This window comes from Oncorhynchus tshawytscha, linkage group LG33, assembly GCF_018296145.1.
Source record: "Oncorhynchus tshawytscha isolate Ot180627B linkage group LG33, Otsh_v2.0, whole genome shotgun sequence".
Classification (NCBI taxonomy): domain Eukaryota; kingdom Metazoa; phylum Chordata; class Actinopteri; order Salmoniformes; family Salmonidae; genus Oncorhynchus; species Oncorhynchus tshawytscha.
Window position 1 is genome coordinate 44914186 of NC_056461.1, and position 17100 is coordinate 44931285.

The window sequence follows — 17100 nt, forward strand, 5'->3', positions numbered from 1 at the left end:
TCCATGAAGGAGACCAGCCTCCCCTGTACCCAGCTGTCTGTCCATGAAGAGTGACCAGTGTATGGATCCGGTTGAAACAGAAGTAATAACAACACATTGATCAACTGTATTCCGGATTAGAAGAGATGTATAGTACCAGTCAAAAGGTTGGACACTTACTCATTGGAATGGGGGGGGGGGTGTCCAACATTTTGACTGGTACTGTATGTCTGCAGTGCCTATACAGTAGACTTATTTATTTAACAAGGCAAGTCACTTAAGAGCACATTCTTATTTGTAAAATATACAGCCTAGGCTACCAGGCATGGGTTCTGATCAGCATGGGTTCTGATCCAACAGCATGGGTTCTGATCCAACATGTACTGTCTACCAGAGTCAGCATGGGTTCTGATCCAATATTTACATCCTTGGATACCAGTCAGTGTGGGTTCTGATCCAACATTTACAGCCAAGGTTACCAGAGTCAGAATGGGTTCTGCAAAATATACAGCCTAGGCTATCAGAGTCAGCATGGGTTCTGATCCAATATTTACATCCTTGGATACCAGTCAGTGTGGGTTCTGATCCAACATTTACAGCCAAGGTTACCAGAGTCAGAATGGGTTCTGCAAAATATACAGCCTAGGCTATCGGAGTCAGCATGGGTTCTGATCCAACATGTACAGCCTAGGAAGCTAGAGGCAGGATGGGTTCTGATTCAACATGTACAGCCTACCAGAGTAAGCATGGGTTCTGATCCAACATATACAGCCTACCAGAGTCAGCATGGGTTCTGATCCAACATGTACAGCCTACCAGAGTCAGCATGGGTTCTGATCCAACATGTACAACCTACCAGAGTCAGCATGGGTTCTGATCCAACATGTACAGCCTACCAGAGTCAGCATGGGTTCTGATCCAACATGTACAGCCTACCAGAGTCAGAATGGGTTCTGATCCAACATGTACAGCCTACCAGAGTCAGCATGGGTTCTGATCCAACATGTACAGCCTACCAGAGTCAACATGGGTTCTGATCCAACATGTACAGCCTAGGAAACCAGAGTGAGCATGGGTTCTGATCCAACATGTACAGCCTAGGAAACCAGAGTCAGCATGGCTTCTGATCCAACATGTACAGCCTAGGAAACCAGTAAGCATGGGTTCTTATCCAACATGTACAGCCTAGGAAACCAGAGTGAGCATGGGTTCTGATCCAACATGTACAGCCTAGAAAACCAGAGTCAGCATGGCTTCTGATCCAACATGTACAGCCTAGGAAACCAGTCAGCATGGCTTCTGATCCAACATGTACAGCCTACCAGAGTCAGCATGGGTTCTGATCCAACATGTACAGCCTACCAGCCTACATAACCTTTACATCGTTGTTTCTGTTCAGTATATTTAAAGTGTTGGTCCCATGTTTCATGAGCTGAAATAAAGACCCCATACATTTTCCATAGGCACCACAAGCTTATTTCACTCAAATTTTGCACACAGCTTAGTTTACATCCTTGTTAGTGAGCATTTCTCCTTTTCCGAGTTAATCCATCCACCTGACAAGTGTGGCATATCAAAAAGGTGTATGGGGCGGGAAACACCCTAGTCTTGACTATGTTCGAGCCACTGTCGGTAGTCATACATACTTGAAGCGACTCTTTCAAGCCCCCGGATGAAAGTGCCTCCCTCAGCCCAGCTGCGATTATTTCTCCGGTGTGGTCGTCTGGGAAATAAGGTCTGAAGGCATTTGCTTTGCAGCTTCCAGTTGTCAATGGAATGAATGCTGAGGCTAATGTATGGCTCGGTGGTCCGGCTTGACCGGAAGTCTGCAGTGGTAGAGAAGGCAGCTTTACGGATTTCGTTGATAACTCGATCACCCGAGATACTGTGTAGAGTTCTGGCAGACACGGCTAGGTCTCTTACCTAGATTTTGAATAAACTTTATTGGTTCCATGTTTTTGCAATTGCACTCGTTCTCACTCCCACTTCTTGCCATAGGGAGTACCACTAACGAATGACACCTTGAGTGACAGCGGAGTGCAGGCCTGGCTTGAAGTCTTGGAACTTGCTGCACGCATTCTGGTAGAGTCGTCTTTGCGCACATGCAGGGTTCAGGTGGTAAAAACCGCTGGCTTTTCCACCTTTGGCTAGCACAATGCGTCAACTTACTGTTGGTCGAGGTCAAATATCTTGAAGCCAAACCAGTTCCAAACGAAAAGAGTTCCCCTTTTTTCAAACAAATTGTTCTGTACCGCAACTCAGTGTTATTCTCCTCGTCTTGGCACAAATCCATATCCTGGCTTCCCTCCCCACCCTAGTTGGTTTATGAATATTGAAGCCCAGTTACTAACCAAATGAACCCCACTGAATAATATGGACCAATGTAAATCTGGACACTCCCACCCAGCGTTCCTCTGAAAACACTCATCTAAACGAGGTCCTAGTCAATCCACTACAAACAGACAACCAGTTTGTTAAAAACAAATAAATTTTATTCAGAATATTTTCCAGTTTAACAATCACAATAGTTAAGACATAAAATATTTTTTAAATAAAAATACTGCAACTTTAAAAATGCTATAACAGCATTGCTTTAACCTTTTCATAATTCACACTTTGACCTTTTAATATTTTTAAGTGTTCTGGGCTCCAAGCAGCCAGTGGAGTCTTGTTTCCAGTAGGTTCTAGGTTGACATTCTAGGAGCGGTTCTTGCTGACCCAGTGGTACTTGTCCTGCCTGGGCCCAGTGAAGGAGGAGGTGGCTCTGTAGGGTTTGATTCCTTTAGGAGGCTGGAACTGGCTGCTGTGCTGCTGGGTGAACAGACCTCCAGAGGGGGGGCCGTGGGGGGGGTAGCCATCCCCAGGGAAGGCCCTTCTGTTGGAGTAAGCTGCCCAGGCCGGAGGGGGTGGCACTGGAGCAAACTCACTGAACTGGAACAGAGAGAAAGTCACATCGCAACCACATCATTGATGCCCGTCAGCTCTTACAACACCTGGGCCACATCTGTTACTGCATCATCGACTGTGCAATGTCTGAACACAACCAGAATCTAAACCCCATCAAACATCCCTAGAGCGCTCAAATTCAACTCTGGACTTTAAAGCCAGTTTCACTGCATTTTCTCCCCCCTTCATTGTTCCCCCTCTAAATTAGGGACTGGTTTAGACCTGGGACACAAGGTGGGTGCAATTATCAGGTAGAACAGAAAACCAGGAGGCTCCGGACCTGGTATGGTAAGAGTTCAGTACCCCTGCCCAGTCCTGGTTTGTTACATCAGAGCTCTTTACATTAGTTTGTTAGTTACCTGGTAGACACCTCTAGAGCGCTAGTTACCTGGTTAGTTACTTGGTAGACACTGTTGGGGTTGCTGACTGTTGGGATGGTTTTGGGTTTCGGGTTGTGGGCAGGGCAGGGAGCAGATAGGCTGCTGCAGCTGCTATTCATGCTGGTGTCCCCGTCCTCCTCGTCGGAGCAGCCTGATTGGATCAAATCAAAGCTTTAACACTTCACAGTAAATGGATTCGATTATCTGGCCTGGGTTACCCCGGTGAGAGGAGTTTCACCGGTTGAAAAGTGGTTGTATTAGTTTTGGAACGGGGCTGCCTCCAAGGCGTGAGCCAGGTGCCCCGTTCAAAGCCTGCAGCGAAGTCGGCTCAAAACAAGTGACGTAGACTAGGCTAAATGATGTGGATAAGGAGTAGGAGTCTGTTAAAGGGAAAAGGGATTGGCGTCTTTATCAAAAGCGGTTGACGATCCCTGCCCTACTGGCTACAGTAAAACATAACTGTGGAACCTTCCAGAACAGTTAATTGGGAACTGCCTTCCAGTGAAAACTAGTTAGAACATTTTCAATAAAATACATGTTTGTGGACAATGCACCATCATGCTGCCTTGACGACAACATGACCAAGCTGCGCAGATTACTGTTTAATTTGAGAAGGACGCGCCTCCATCAGCGCTTTGACCAGTTACACCACGTGCCATAGACCGGTTCCCGCAGCTCAGCATAATCCAATCCGCCCATACACGTTGCAACACATTTGATAATCAGGGTAAGAAATACAAAATATTGGTCTGAGAAACAGAAAACATAAGACAGAAAACCAGAGCACCTGATTGGATGTCGGAGGCGGCCCGCTCCACTGCATTATGTATACGTCGGGAAAACTCCTTGTCACCCTGGTGACATCCCTGCAGCTGCATCACACAGAAGGGAACGCTGCGCTCTCCGTACCTACACAGGAAACGCATCACAACATCTTCCTGCCACAACACAGTAGCCCCTTTCCCTGGGCTCAGGTTAACAAGCAGAGGGAGGTTCTAGCTGAGCCAGACCAATACATTTCTCAAACCTCTCCTCGTGCACCCCCCCCAGACTTCTCAGTTTTATTCTAGCCCTGAACTAGCTCACCTGATTTAAGTAGTCAAAAGCGTGATATTATTTGAATCAGGTGTGGTAGCTCTGGAATGAATTAAATACAGGGGGTCCCTGTGGAGAGTTTAAAAAAGTTCTGGTCTAATAATCACAAGTAGCAGCTGGGGGTCTCCAAGGAGAGGTTTGAAAACCACTGGCCTAATCAACACAATCCTGGGTCATATTCATTAGCTCATTCTGTAAAAAAACTTTTGCAATGAACATGACCCCGGCTGGCTCCACCCTAATGAACATGTCTCCACAGCACCAGTTTGTGGATAACTGAGAAGCCGGGGTCGAGTAGAACCTTCTGGAACAGGTGTCAACTAGATTGAGTTGTTCTGGAGCTGAGGTTCGGGGACGGAACACGTACACCACAAATTGAGCCATGAAGCCCAAACAGACATTGTATTTGACAATTTCAAACCTTGTATGGGAACATGTTCCCATACATCTATTTATGAGTGTTAATACTTGGGTATAGATTTCTTAAAATAGATCATTGAGGTGAATTCCAAGTGGGTTTTTAGTCTAATGTCTACATTTAACATGCCAAGGGGCTGAATTTGGCACACCAGTTGACAGTCTGCCCGAGAGGCTCCAGTAAGACATACCAGTACAGTAGTGCCTCAGTACAATAGCACTCACCTGCAGGACACTTCTCCAGGGTCGACCCAGATTGTCATCTCCCGTGGCAACCCCAGGTCCTCGTAACAGACAGCACTACGTAAACACGCCCTCTCCAACACAGGGTCCCTCAGCTGAGCTCGGTTCATACGCAGGCACCTAACACATGCACAATGGTTATACACACCGGAACACAAAGCCAGAGACAATCTTGCCTATGTGTAGTTACTGACCGGTAGGCCTGTCCCTTGACAGGTGTGTGTAGTTACTGACCGGTAAGCCTGTCCCTTGACAGGTGTGTGTAGTTACTGACCGGTAGGCCTGTCCCTTGACAGGTGTGTGTAGTTACTGACCGGTAGGCCTGTCCCTTGACAGGTGTGTGTAGTTACTGACCGGTAGGCCTGTCCCTTGACAGGTGTGTGTAGTTACTGACCGGTAGGCCTGTCCCTTGACAGGTGTGTGTAGTTACTGACCGGTAGGCCTGTCCCTTGACAGGTGTGTGTGTAGTTACTGACCGGTAGGCCTGTCCCTTGACAGGTGTGTGTGTAGTTACTGACCGGTAGGCCTGTCCCTTGACAGGTGTGTGTAGTGTGTAGTTACTGACCGGTAGGCCTGTCCCTTGACAGGTGTGTGTAGTGTGTAGTTACTGACCGGTAGGCCTGTCCCTTGACAGGTGTGTGTAGTTACTGACCGGTAGGCCTGTCCCTTGACAGGTGTGTGTAGTTACTGACCGGTAGGCCTGTCCCTTGACAGGTGTGTGTAGTGTGTAGTTACTGACCGGTAGGCCTGTCCCTTGACAGGTGTGTGTAGTGTGTAGTTACTGACCGGTAGGCTTGTCCCTTGACAGGTGTGTGTAGTGCCTGTCTTGTCCCTTGACAGGTGTGTGTAGTGTGTAGTTACTGACCGGTAGGCTTGTCCCTTGACAGGTGTGTGAGGGTACCAGTGGGTCTTGTAGGTGTCAAACAGGGCTGAGGTGAGGGCAGCAGCAAACTCCTCTCTGCTTTCAGCATCTAAACTACCATGGCGCTTCGCCAGCCGAGCAACGAAGAACACTGCTGCTGCAATCTCTTCCTTCATTGTTAGAACGTCAAACACCCTAACCTTAACACAACCTTGAGCCAACTACCTTAGCAACACAGACACTACTTAAAGGCTTAATTAAACTGCAGCTTTAGAAAACAAATGACAAAATGTCCCAATCCCTAGCAAACAAATCTGCTTTTAAATGTTAGCGTTTCTCTCTGAAATCTTCTAGATGACAGACAGTTCATTCAGCGCAGTTAGCAGCAGCTTCAGACCAGAACAAACAGATTCTATAGAAGAGCCTGTTGCTAAACACACCTCGTTTAAATCAGCTGTGTATGAGGGAAGAGCACAAGTGATGCGAGTTCCAATGTGATTGATTGATTGATTGATTGACAGCAGCCTGCGGTAGTACCTCTGATAGAAACAATGCACCATGGAGATAAGCAGACTCAGTACCATCTCATTCATTGATATGTTAACCAGACTCAGTACCATCTCATTCATTCATATGGTAACCAGACTCAGTACCATGGACCGCTCGGTCTGTCAGAACCTTCACAGGTACCACTGTGTCTGTCAGAATCTTCACATGGACTGCTCTGTCTGTCAGAACCTTCACATGGACCACTCTGTCTGTCAGAACCTTCACAGGTACCACTCTGTCTGTCAGAACCTTCACAGGTACCGCTCTGTCTGTCAGAACCTTCACAGGTACCACTCTGTTTGTCAGAACCTTCAGAACAGGTACCACTCTGTCTGTCATAACCTTCACAGGTACCACTGTGTCTGTCAGAACCTTCACATGGACTGCTCTGTTTGTCAGAACCTTCACAGGTACCACTGTGTCTGTCAGAACCTTCACAGGTACCACTGTGTCTGTCAGAACCTTCACATAGACCGCTCTGTCTGTCAGAACCTTCACAGGTACCAGTCTGTCTGTCAGAACCTACACATGGACCGCTCTGTCTGTCAGACCCTTCACATAGACCGCTCTGTCTGTCAGAACCTACACATGGACCTCTTGAACACCAAACCAACTTTCAAAAGTTCAGGCTATCCTAACTTAAAATTCTTTAAAACTTTTATCAACTATAACTAGACAAATGTGCATATATTTGCATAAATCAGCTCACCAACAGTGCCTCTTGAACCGTTCAAGCTAGAGACACCAAACCAACTTTCACATGTTCAAGCTAGCCTAACTTCAAATTCTTTACATTTTGTATCAACTATAACTATATACATTTGCATAAAATAACTCACCAACAGTAACTCTTGAAATGTTTAAGCTAGAGACACCAAACCAACTTTCTTATGTTCAGTCTATCCTGACTTCACATTCCTAAAAACATTTATAAACTACAAGCAGTGGTAATTTGCCCTAAATTAGCATAACACTTCATGGATTCAATGCCAAAAATGAGAACACGGTGGTAGACATTTTAATGCTAGCTCTCTTTAACCATTTCAGCTACAAACATTAAAACGACATTAAGATTTTCTAAACGTTTCAAAACAAGCTAGCAAGCACACCACAATTTCTTCAGGAAATATATTTTATAGTTAACATTATTATTACAAATAGAAGATTATCACTTCTCACAATGGTGCTCGTTTTGTAAAGTTAGATAAAGCTGAATCCATGATTTCCATGTTTTTGATGCCATTCCATTTGCTCTGTTCCAGACATTATTATGAGCCGTCCTCCCCTCAGCAGCCTCCACTGGTATGGGCATAGGCAGACGTTGCAATTGGCCTATTCTACAATGACATTCAATATGCTACCAACTTTGATTGAGAAATGATGACATCGTTTAAAAACGACATTTTGCGCTCCCTCACCTTAAAAACATCACCACACCACTGGAATGGAAGGAAATGTGACAATGCACGGTGGACTGTTCGGATGCTGTTAAATTATGTTGTTACTATGAAACCCATTGAACAAATGCCTGTGTCCCCCATGGAAATCAATTGCCTGGTCTGGTGCCAGCCCTGAGTTTAGTCAAAAGGCTAGTGAGAGTTAACACATAGCAACTGTTTATGAGAATAATAGGCAAGAAATAATAACGCATAATTACTGTTGCTGAGAATATAAACTTAACACCTAGTTACCATTGTTGAGAATATAGACTTAACACCTAGTTACCATTGTTGAGAATATAGACTTCACACCTAGTCACTGTTGTTGAGAATATAGACTTAACACCTAGTTACCATTGTTGAGAATATAGACTTAACACCTAGTTACCATTGTTGAGAATATAGACTTCACACCTAGTCACTGTTGTTGAGAATATAGACTTAACTCTAATTACTGTTGTTGAGAATATAGACTTCACACCTAGTCACTGTTGTTGAGAATATAGACTTAACACCTAGTCACTGTTGTTGAGAATATAGACTTCACACCTAGTCACTGTTGTTGAGAATACAGGCAAAAATGCAGCTCCTAGTAACTCACTGGCTTGTCTTCAGTGGTCTCCTCTGCTCTGGCGCATGTTGGGGCTTGTGTGTAGGCAGTGTTGTTAGCTGATTGTCTAAACACACTGCAATTACGAACCATACTGCCAACATAACATATTTTATACCACGTTCTAATATGTAATTCTGTTTCAGACACACGCACACACAATAATAGTGTCCCATGTAATTCCCCCCTCATTCCCTATGCAACACACACTATAATAGTGTCCCATGTATTCACAGTCACCTGGCAGAAAACCGGTGTCCTCCTGGAGCGTCCTGTCGCCTTGGTAACAGACGCGCTCTCCGCACTTCCGGGTTTCCAAAAACGTAACATTTCTTACAGTGTATCATCTCCTCATTTAGCTAGGTAGCAATATCAATGTTCGTCTGTGGCTCGGTTACTTTATAATATTGATGATTCGGTGATATCCGCTCTGTTGTTGGTTGGTAAAAACACACTGGCTATCGTAATGTTTGAGTCAGAGCCCCGGGCTGGGATAACGGAGGAGGAGGAGAGGAGAGAGGCAGAGCAGCTAGAGACAGAGTTGGATAAATACTTCTTCACGGTGTTTGACGGCTCGTCTCCTGAAGATGTGTCTCACGCCAAGCAGCTGTGGACCTCTTTGTCACTGCTGCCTCCGCTAGAGTCACGCCTGGTCAACGCAGACATCCGCCAGAGGCTGCCGATAGCCCGGACAAACCACGAGACACTTCTGGTAGTCGGTAAGGTAAAGTTAGCCCGGACAAACCACGGGACACTTCTGGTAGTCGGTAAGGTAAAGTTAGCCCGGACAAACCACGGGACACTTCTGGTAGTCGGTAAGGTAAAGTTAGCCCGGACAAACCACGAGACACTTCTGGTAGTCGGTAAGGTAAAGTTAGCCCGGACAAACCACGGGACACTTCTGGTAGTCGGTAAGGTAAAGTTAGCCCGGACAAACCATGTTGAGACACTTCTGGTAGTCGGTAAGGTAACGTTAGCCCGGGTAAACCAAGATACACTTCTGGTAGTCGGTGTTGAACACTTCTGGTAGTCTTAGCCGGGTAAACCAAGATACACTTCTGGTAGTCGAGACGCTTCTGGTAGTCAGTAAGGTAAAGTTAGCCCGGACAAACCATGTTGAGACACTTCTTGGTGGTCGGTAAGGTAAAGTTAGCCCGGACAAACCATGATGAGACACTTCTGGTAGTCGGTAAGGTAGCCCGGACAAACCAAGAGACACTTCTGGTAGTCGGTAAGGTAAAGTTAGCCCGGACAAACCATGATGAGACACTTCTGGTAGTCGGTAAGGTAGCCCGGACAAACCAAGAGACACTTCTGGTAGTCGGTAAGGTAAAGTTAGCCCGGACAAACCATGATGAGACACTTCTGGTAGTCGGTAAGGTAGCCCGGACAAACCATGATGAGACACTTCTGGTAGTCGGTAAGGTAGCCCGGACAAACCATGATGAGACACTTCTGGTAGTCTGTAAGGTAGCCCGGACAAACCAAGAGACACTTCTGGTAGTCGGTAAGGTAAAGTTAGCCCGGACAAACCATGATGAGACACTTCTGGTAGTCGGTAAGGTAAAGTTAGCCCGGACAAACCATGATGAGACACTTCTGGTAGTCGGTAAGGTAAAGTTAGCCTGGACAAACCATGATGAGACACTTCTGGTAGTCGGTAAGGTAGCCCGGACAAACCATGATGAGACACTTCTGGTAGTCGGTAAAGTTAGCCCGGCCAATCCATGATGAGACTCTTCTGGTAGTCGGTAAGGTAAAGTTAGCCCGGACAAACCATGATGAGACTCTTCTGGTCGTCGGTAAGGTAAAGTTAGCCCGGCCAATCCATGATGAGACTCTTCTGGTGGTTGGTAAGGTAACGTTAGCCCGGACAAACCATGCGAGGCACACTGCTCGGTTCACCTGCTGTCACACTCTTATTTCTGATGCAATATTTTTTCCCCTATGAGATATTTAGTTATACTAGTACAGGACTGTGTATTGTGTAACATATGCAGCCTCCTGTGTTCTACCTCCTGGATAGGCTAGATCAGTGGCTCCCAAACATGGAGTCGGGACCCCATGAGGTCCCCTGGAAATATTTAATCTTATCATCAATCAAATTAAGAAAATGTCTTTCCTCAAATGGGTATAGAATAAAACATTTGAGTGTCAACTAAGAACCTTTTGCATGATTATGAACTTTAATGTCATTATTGTGTGTTGGGAGTGCGTGAACTAATATTGAGTGGATATGAACACACAGCTTTAACTAGGGAATTAACCTTTTCATTTCATTTCGAGACACCAGTGCCTGCATTTATACCCCTGCATTTCTAGTCTCAATTTGAGGTCACGTGCCGAAACAATTAAATAACCTTTTATTTTTCCTTTTTAGACACCAATGCTGCTCTCAAACCATCTTCTTCTGACCATAGTAAGTATACAGCCATTCCTTAGATATCACAGTCATAAAGACATCAATATATATATATATATATGTGTGTGTGTGTGTGTGTGTGTGTAGGGTTGGGTAGGTTATTTTCTTTGCAGTTATTAGTTACTTGTCACCAACAAAAAGGTAAACAATAGGTCTATAGCAAATGCAGCATATGGCATTCATTTTTTACATGTGAATATCACTTTTAGTAGTGCTCAAAGTATGCCATTCCATGAGCGCAGCATTTATTCTTCATAAGCATTTTGTTACACTTGCAATAACATCTGCTAACCATGTGTATGTGACCAATATTTTTGATTTGTCCAAAATTGTAATCAGTAACTGTAATGATTTTTGTTGGTGGAAGGAGAGGAGGACCAAAGTGCAGCGTGGTATGTATCATAACACTGTTAATCCAGAATGAATACGAACAAAAACAACAAATGGTAAACGACGTTCTGACAGGTGCAACAAACACGAACCAGAAAATAACTACCCACAACTCAAAATGGGAAAACAGGCTACCTAAGTATGGTTCTCAATCAGAGACAACGATAGACAGCTGCCTCTGATTGAGAACCATACCAGGCCAGACACATAGAAGAACAAAACCTAGACCTACAACATAGAATACCCACCCACATCACACCCTGATCAAACTAAAAATAGAAACATACAAAGCAATCTACGGTCAGGGCGTGACAGTAACGTAACTTTTAGATTACCCAAACTCAGTAACGTAATCTGATTACATTCAGTTACTTTTAGATTACTTTCCCCTTAAGAGGTGTTAGAAGAAGACCTGTATGTTACCAATTGAACAACATCTATTGCAGGATAAATCAATGTTAAGGTTTACGTAGCTGGTCATATATGGATGTAACATGTTACATTATGGGTTGGTTATGTAGGCTTCTTCTAACACATCGCTTTCTACTACATATAATAATACAATTCAATTATATCTTTACATTAAAAACCAAAGTCTATCAGAATTCCAGTCATTCCAATAAATGTTATACCCTTTGATCTTCAAGAACAGGATTTGGAAATATGGAAGTATAGATTAGCCAAATTGTTCTACCTGAGCATGACCGCAAAACTAAGGACTTATTAGCCAGCCCTACTCTGTTGTTTATGATTGTGTTGTCATGGAGGACTGATTGGGCTCATTGATTCGAGTTGAAAATGAATGCTGATGGAATGGCATGCTTTCAGCACTACTGAAAAGGGCTATTTACATGTGAAGCATGAATGTCATATGCTGGATTTGCTATAGGCCTCTTGTTTACCTTTTTGTTGGTGACACTTTGATATCTTGATAATATGCAGCTGTTTAAAGGGCAAGTCCACAGATGAAATAATAACAAAATGGTTGCCCCGCCTCTGTTTTGGTAAAACGCTGAGGGAAGGGCCTGGAGAAATGTAACCACTCTCAGATTAATAGACAGAGCTGAGGGACGGGCCTGGAGAAATGTAACCACTCTAATAGACAGAGCTGAGGGACGGGCCTGGAGAAATGTAACCACTCTAATAGACAGAGCTGAGGGATGGGCCTGGAGAAATGTAACCACTCTAATAGACAGAGCTGAGGGACGGGCCTGGAGAAATGTAACCACTCTCAGATTAATAGACAGAGCTGAGTAAACGGGCCTGAGAAATGTAACCACTCTAATAGGACGGGCCTGGAGAAATGTAACCACTCTAATAGACAGAGCTGAGGGAAGGGCCTGGAGAAATGTAACCACTCTAATAGACAGAGCTGAGGGATGGGCCTGGAGAAATGTAACCACTCTAATAGACAGAGCTGAGGGATGGGCCTGGAGAAATGTAACCACTCTAATAGACAGAGCTGAGGGATGGGCCTGGAGAAATGTAACCACTCTCAGATTAATAGACAGAGCTGTGGATGCAAGGACTGACCATCCATGATACCAAAATTATTGTTTTAGCCATGTTATGAGTTTACATTTACAATGTTTACAAACACATTTATATATAAACAATCTTATATTTTGTTTTATCACGAAGTGTGACAGTTGAACTAAGCTCATGAGGCATTTATAAGTTATATTCTTCAAGAATCAATGGAGATATAAATTATATATATTTATATAAGTCCAAAAATGAATGTAGCAACTACAGGTTGTCCCTTTAAGTCTATCAGAAGTGTGGGAGTTTGAGCTTGTGTCCATCAGGCCAATGGATTTATTTATTTTATCAGCATTAATTAGACTGAGCAATAAAAGCCCCACTGTTATTCCATAGGCTGGGATCTGCACTATGCAGCTGTTATTCTATAGGCTGGGATCCACACTATGCAGCTTTTATTCCATAGGCTGGGATCCTCACTATACAGCTGTTATTCTATAGGCTGGGATCTGCACCATGCAGCTGTTATCCCATAGGCTGGGATCTGCACTATGCAGCTGTTATCCCATAGGCTGGGATCTGCACTATGCAGCTGTTATCCCATAGGCTGGGATCTGCACTATGCAGCTGTTATCCCATAGGCTGGGATCCACACTATGCAGCTGTTATTCTATAGGCTGGGACCCGCACTATGCAGCTGTTATTCTATAGGCTGGGATCCTCACTATACAGCTGTTATTCCATAGGCTGGGATCTGCACCATGCAGCTGTTATCCCATAGGCTGGGATCTGCACTATGCAGCTGTTATCCCATAGGCTGGGATCTGCACTATGCAGCTGTTATTCCATAGGCTGGGATCCTCACTATACAGCTGTTATTCTATAGGCTGGGATCCACACTATACAGCTGTTATTCCATAGGCTGGGAACTGCACTATGCAGCTGTTATTCTATAGGCTGGGATCCACACTATGCAGCTGTTAGTCTATAGGCTGGGATCCACACTATGCAGCTGTTATTCTATAGGCTGGGATCCACACTATGCAGCTGTTGCAAGAGCACATTTTTCACTGGCTGTCCACTGGTTTAAAAAACAGCTTAAACCTCTTGAATTCAACCACAATCCGTAAGGCACAAATAGCTAAATGAGAGAGCAGCAGTGTGATTCACATCAATGCACTATGTAGATATCAATAGTAAGTGATATCCGTATCACCGTAGACTACACCACTGCTGTCATCATTACCTCCAAGCATTTTTATTTTTTACCTTTATTTAACTAGGCAAGTCAGTTAAGAACAAATTCTTATTTTCAATGACAGCCTAGGAACCGTGAGTTAACTGCCTGTTCAGGGGCAGAACGACAGATTTGTATCTTGTCAGCTCTGGGATTTGAACTTGCAACCTTGCGGTTTCTAGTCCAAAGCTCTAATCACTAGGCTACCCTGCTGCCCTTTGTTTAGTCAAGTTGGATCATCTTTGGATGCCGACAGCAGTCGCACCATTGGAAGACGTATCTTGGACTGTGACCTACAAAAGCCTTTTCCTGCTCTTTTCCCACGATCCATCAAACACATTTGGTGTGTCATCATAGTGGTCTCTGTCATCATAGTGGTCTCTGACATCATAGTGGTCTCTGACATCATAGTGGTCTCTGATTGGTGGTCAGACTCATAGTGGTCTCAGGTGCAACAAACATAAACTTGCGCCATTTCTTTCAATGCTGATTTGAATGTCATTGAGAAAACAGAGTAGTGTCAATTTAAACATTATCCTCCAAGTAATAATCTAGTTTTTCTAAAGCATCTGTAATCTGATTATAATATATTTGCTGGTAACGTAACGGATTACAGTTACTGGGTTTTTGTCATCCCTTACATGTTATCCGTTACTCCCCAACCCTGTGTGTGTGTGAAACAGGAGAGAGGCTGCAGGAGGTTCGCCATCAGAAGCAGAGACAGGAGGACAGGCTGCAGGAGGTTCGCCATCAGAAGCAGAGACAGGAAGAGAGACAGAGATACATGGACATGGTGAGAGGAAACGACCCGGGGTGTGTGTGTGTTAGAGTAGAGGTGGTAGTGACCAGTGATATAGTGGTCTCCTGATGGTCCATCCATCTGATGTGTAGACCTTTAACTGATTACACAGAGAGAGAGGGGCTATAGGGGGGATGGTGAATTAATTGACTGAAAGCTTGACTCGGGTATCTCATACTGTCTCAAGACACACACACACACACACACACGTGCCCACACAGCATATTCCTAATGGTCTATCAGTCAGTGAAAGACTGTCTCTCTCTCTCTGTCTCCCTCCTGTAAATCAACCTTATAGCCTGTTTACTAATTACTGCTACTGCCGCACACACTGGGCTTCAACATTACTGACTGTACGTGTGTGTGTGTGTGCGTGTGTGTGTGTGTGTGTGTGAGTGAATGAGGGGCAGGGCTGGGAACCGGTTAATAACATAATTTTACGTTCCAGGCAGTTTTTCCCAGTCCCACAAGAAACTCAACAAAGCGTCTATGCAAAGCTCTTACTGTCACTCAGAAACGTATTCCAGTGTCTGTCTGCCTGCCAGTTGAACATCTTTTCCAGTGTCTTGTCTGCCTGCCAGTTGAACATCTTTTCCAGTGTCTTGTCTGCCTGCCAGTTGAACATCTTTTCCAGTGTCTGTCTGCCTGCCAGTTGAACATCTTTTCCAGTGTCTTGTCTGCCTGCCAGTTGAACATCTTTTCCAGTGTCTTGTCTGCCTGCCAGTTGAACATCTTTTCCAGTGTCTGTCTGCCTGCCAGTTGAACATCTTTTCCAGTGTCTGTCTGCCTGCCAGTTGAACATCTTTTCCAGTGTCTGTCTGCCTGCCAGTTGAACATCTTTTCCAGTGTCTGTCTGCCCGCCAGTTGAACATCTTTTCCAGTGTCTGTCTGTCTGCCAGCCAGCTGAACATCTTTTTCATTGTCGGCTATCTGCCCCTCCTCCCTCCGTAGCATAGTCTACTGTAGCCCCTCCCCTCCGTAGTATAGTCTACTGTAGCCCCTCCCCCTCCGTTGCATAGTCTACTGTAGCCCCTCCCCCTCCATTGCATAGTCTACTGTAGTCCCTCCCCCCTCCGTTGCATAGTCTACTGTAGACCCTCTACTGTAGCCCCTGTTATTTAATGGGAGCCTCTCCAACATAATCCAGGTAGAATCAGGAATTCCCCAGGGCAGCTGTCTAGGCCCCTTACTTTTTTCAATCTTTACTAATGACATCCCACTGGCTTTGAGTAAAGCCAGAGGGTCTATGTATGCAAATGATTCAACACTATACACGTCAGCTACTGCAGCGACTGAAATGACTGCAACACTTAACAAAGAGCTGCAGTTAGTTTCAGAACGGGTGAAAAGGAATAAGTTAGTCCTAAATATTTCTAAAACTAAAAGCATTGTATTTGGGACAAATCATTCACTAAACTTCAACTACATCTCATAATGAATAATGTGGAAATTGAGCAAATTGAGGTGACTAAAGTGCTTGGAGTATCCCTGGATTGGAAACTGTCTTGGTCAAAACATATTGATACAACAGTAGCTAAGATGGGGAGAAGTCTGTCCATAATAAAGCGCTACTCTGCCTTCTTAACAGCACTATCAACAAGACAGGCCCTACAGGCCCTAGTTTCTACCTTCTTAACAGCACTATCAACAAGGCAGGTCCTACAGGCTCTAGTTTCTACCTTCTTAACAACACTATCAACAAGGCAGGCCCTACAGGCCCTAGTTTCTACCTTCTTAACAACACTATCAACAAGGCAGGCCCTAGTTTCTAACTTCTTAACAGCACTATCAACAAGGCAGGTCCTACAGGCTCTAGTTTCTACCTTCTTAACAACACTATCAACAAGGCAGGTCCTACAGGCCCTAGTTTCTGCCTTCTTAACAGCACTATCAACAAGGCAGGTCCTACAGGCCCTAGTTTCTACCTTCTTAACAACACTATCAACAAGGCAGGTCCTACAGGCTCTAGTTTTGTCACACCTGGACTACTGTTCAGTCGTGTGGTCATGTGCCACAAAGAGGGACTTGGTAAAATTGCAGTTGTCTCAGAACAGGGCAACATGACTGGCCTTTGGATGTACACAGAGAGCTAACATTAATGACATGCATGTCAATCTCTCTTGGCTCAAAGTGGAAGAGAGATTGACTTCATCACTACTTGTTTTTGTATGAAGTGTTGACAAGCTGAATGCACTGAGCTGCATGTTCAAAATACTAACACACAGCTAGTAGTGGTGATGGTATTATACA

General features: G+C 44.6%; 2 protein-coding genes across 2 annotated transcripts in view; one reads left to right on the forward strand and one right to left on the reverse strand.

The window, feature by feature from the left end:
• Positions 1 to 2449: 2449 nt before the first annotated feature.
• btg4 (B-cell translocation gene 4) lies at positions 2450 to 6363 on the reverse strand. Its single transcript, XM_042310968.1, has 5 exons — positions 5926 to 6363; positions 5043 to 5180; positions 4093 to 4214; positions 3314 to 3456; positions 2450 to 2910 (listed from the first exon to the last, which is right to left on the reverse strand). Exons 1-5 carry the CDS (start codon positions 6096 to 6098, stop codon positions 2677 to 2679), a joined length of 810 nt encoding a protein of 269 aa, XP_042166902.1. The 5' UTR covers positions 6099 to 6363; the 3' UTR covers positions 2450 to 2676.
• Positions 6364 to 8771: 2408 nt separating this feature from the next.
• Positions 8772 to 17100, forward strand: part of hoatz (HOATZ cilia and flagella associated protein) — a 33259-nt gene continuing 24930 nt past the window's right edge. The window contains exons 1-3 of the mRNA XM_042311593.1: positions 8772 to 9239; positions 10901 to 10939; positions 14735 to 14844. Of these exons, the coding sequence (XP_042167527.1) occupies positions 8987 to 9239; positions 10901 to 10939; positions 14735 to 14844 (402 nt within the window). The 5' untranslated portion in view covers positions 8772 to 8986. The remainder of the gene's footprint in view (positions 9240 to 10900; positions 10940 to 14734; positions 14845 to 17100) is intronic.

Coding starts and splice junctions, on each gene's coding strand:
- btg4 (XM_042310968.1), bottom strand. CDS start 6,098: ATGAAGGAAGAGATTGCAGCAGCAGTGTTCTTCGTTGCTCGGCTGGCG. Junction 4,215..5,042: donor CCTGGAGAAGTGTCCTGCAG/GTGAGTGCTATT, acceptor TTTCCTGTGTAG/GTACGGAGAGCGCAGCGTTC. Junction 3,457..4,092: donor CGCCTCCGACATCCAATCAG/GTGCTCTGGTTT, acceptor TGATCCAATCAG/GCTGCTCCGACGAGGAGGAC.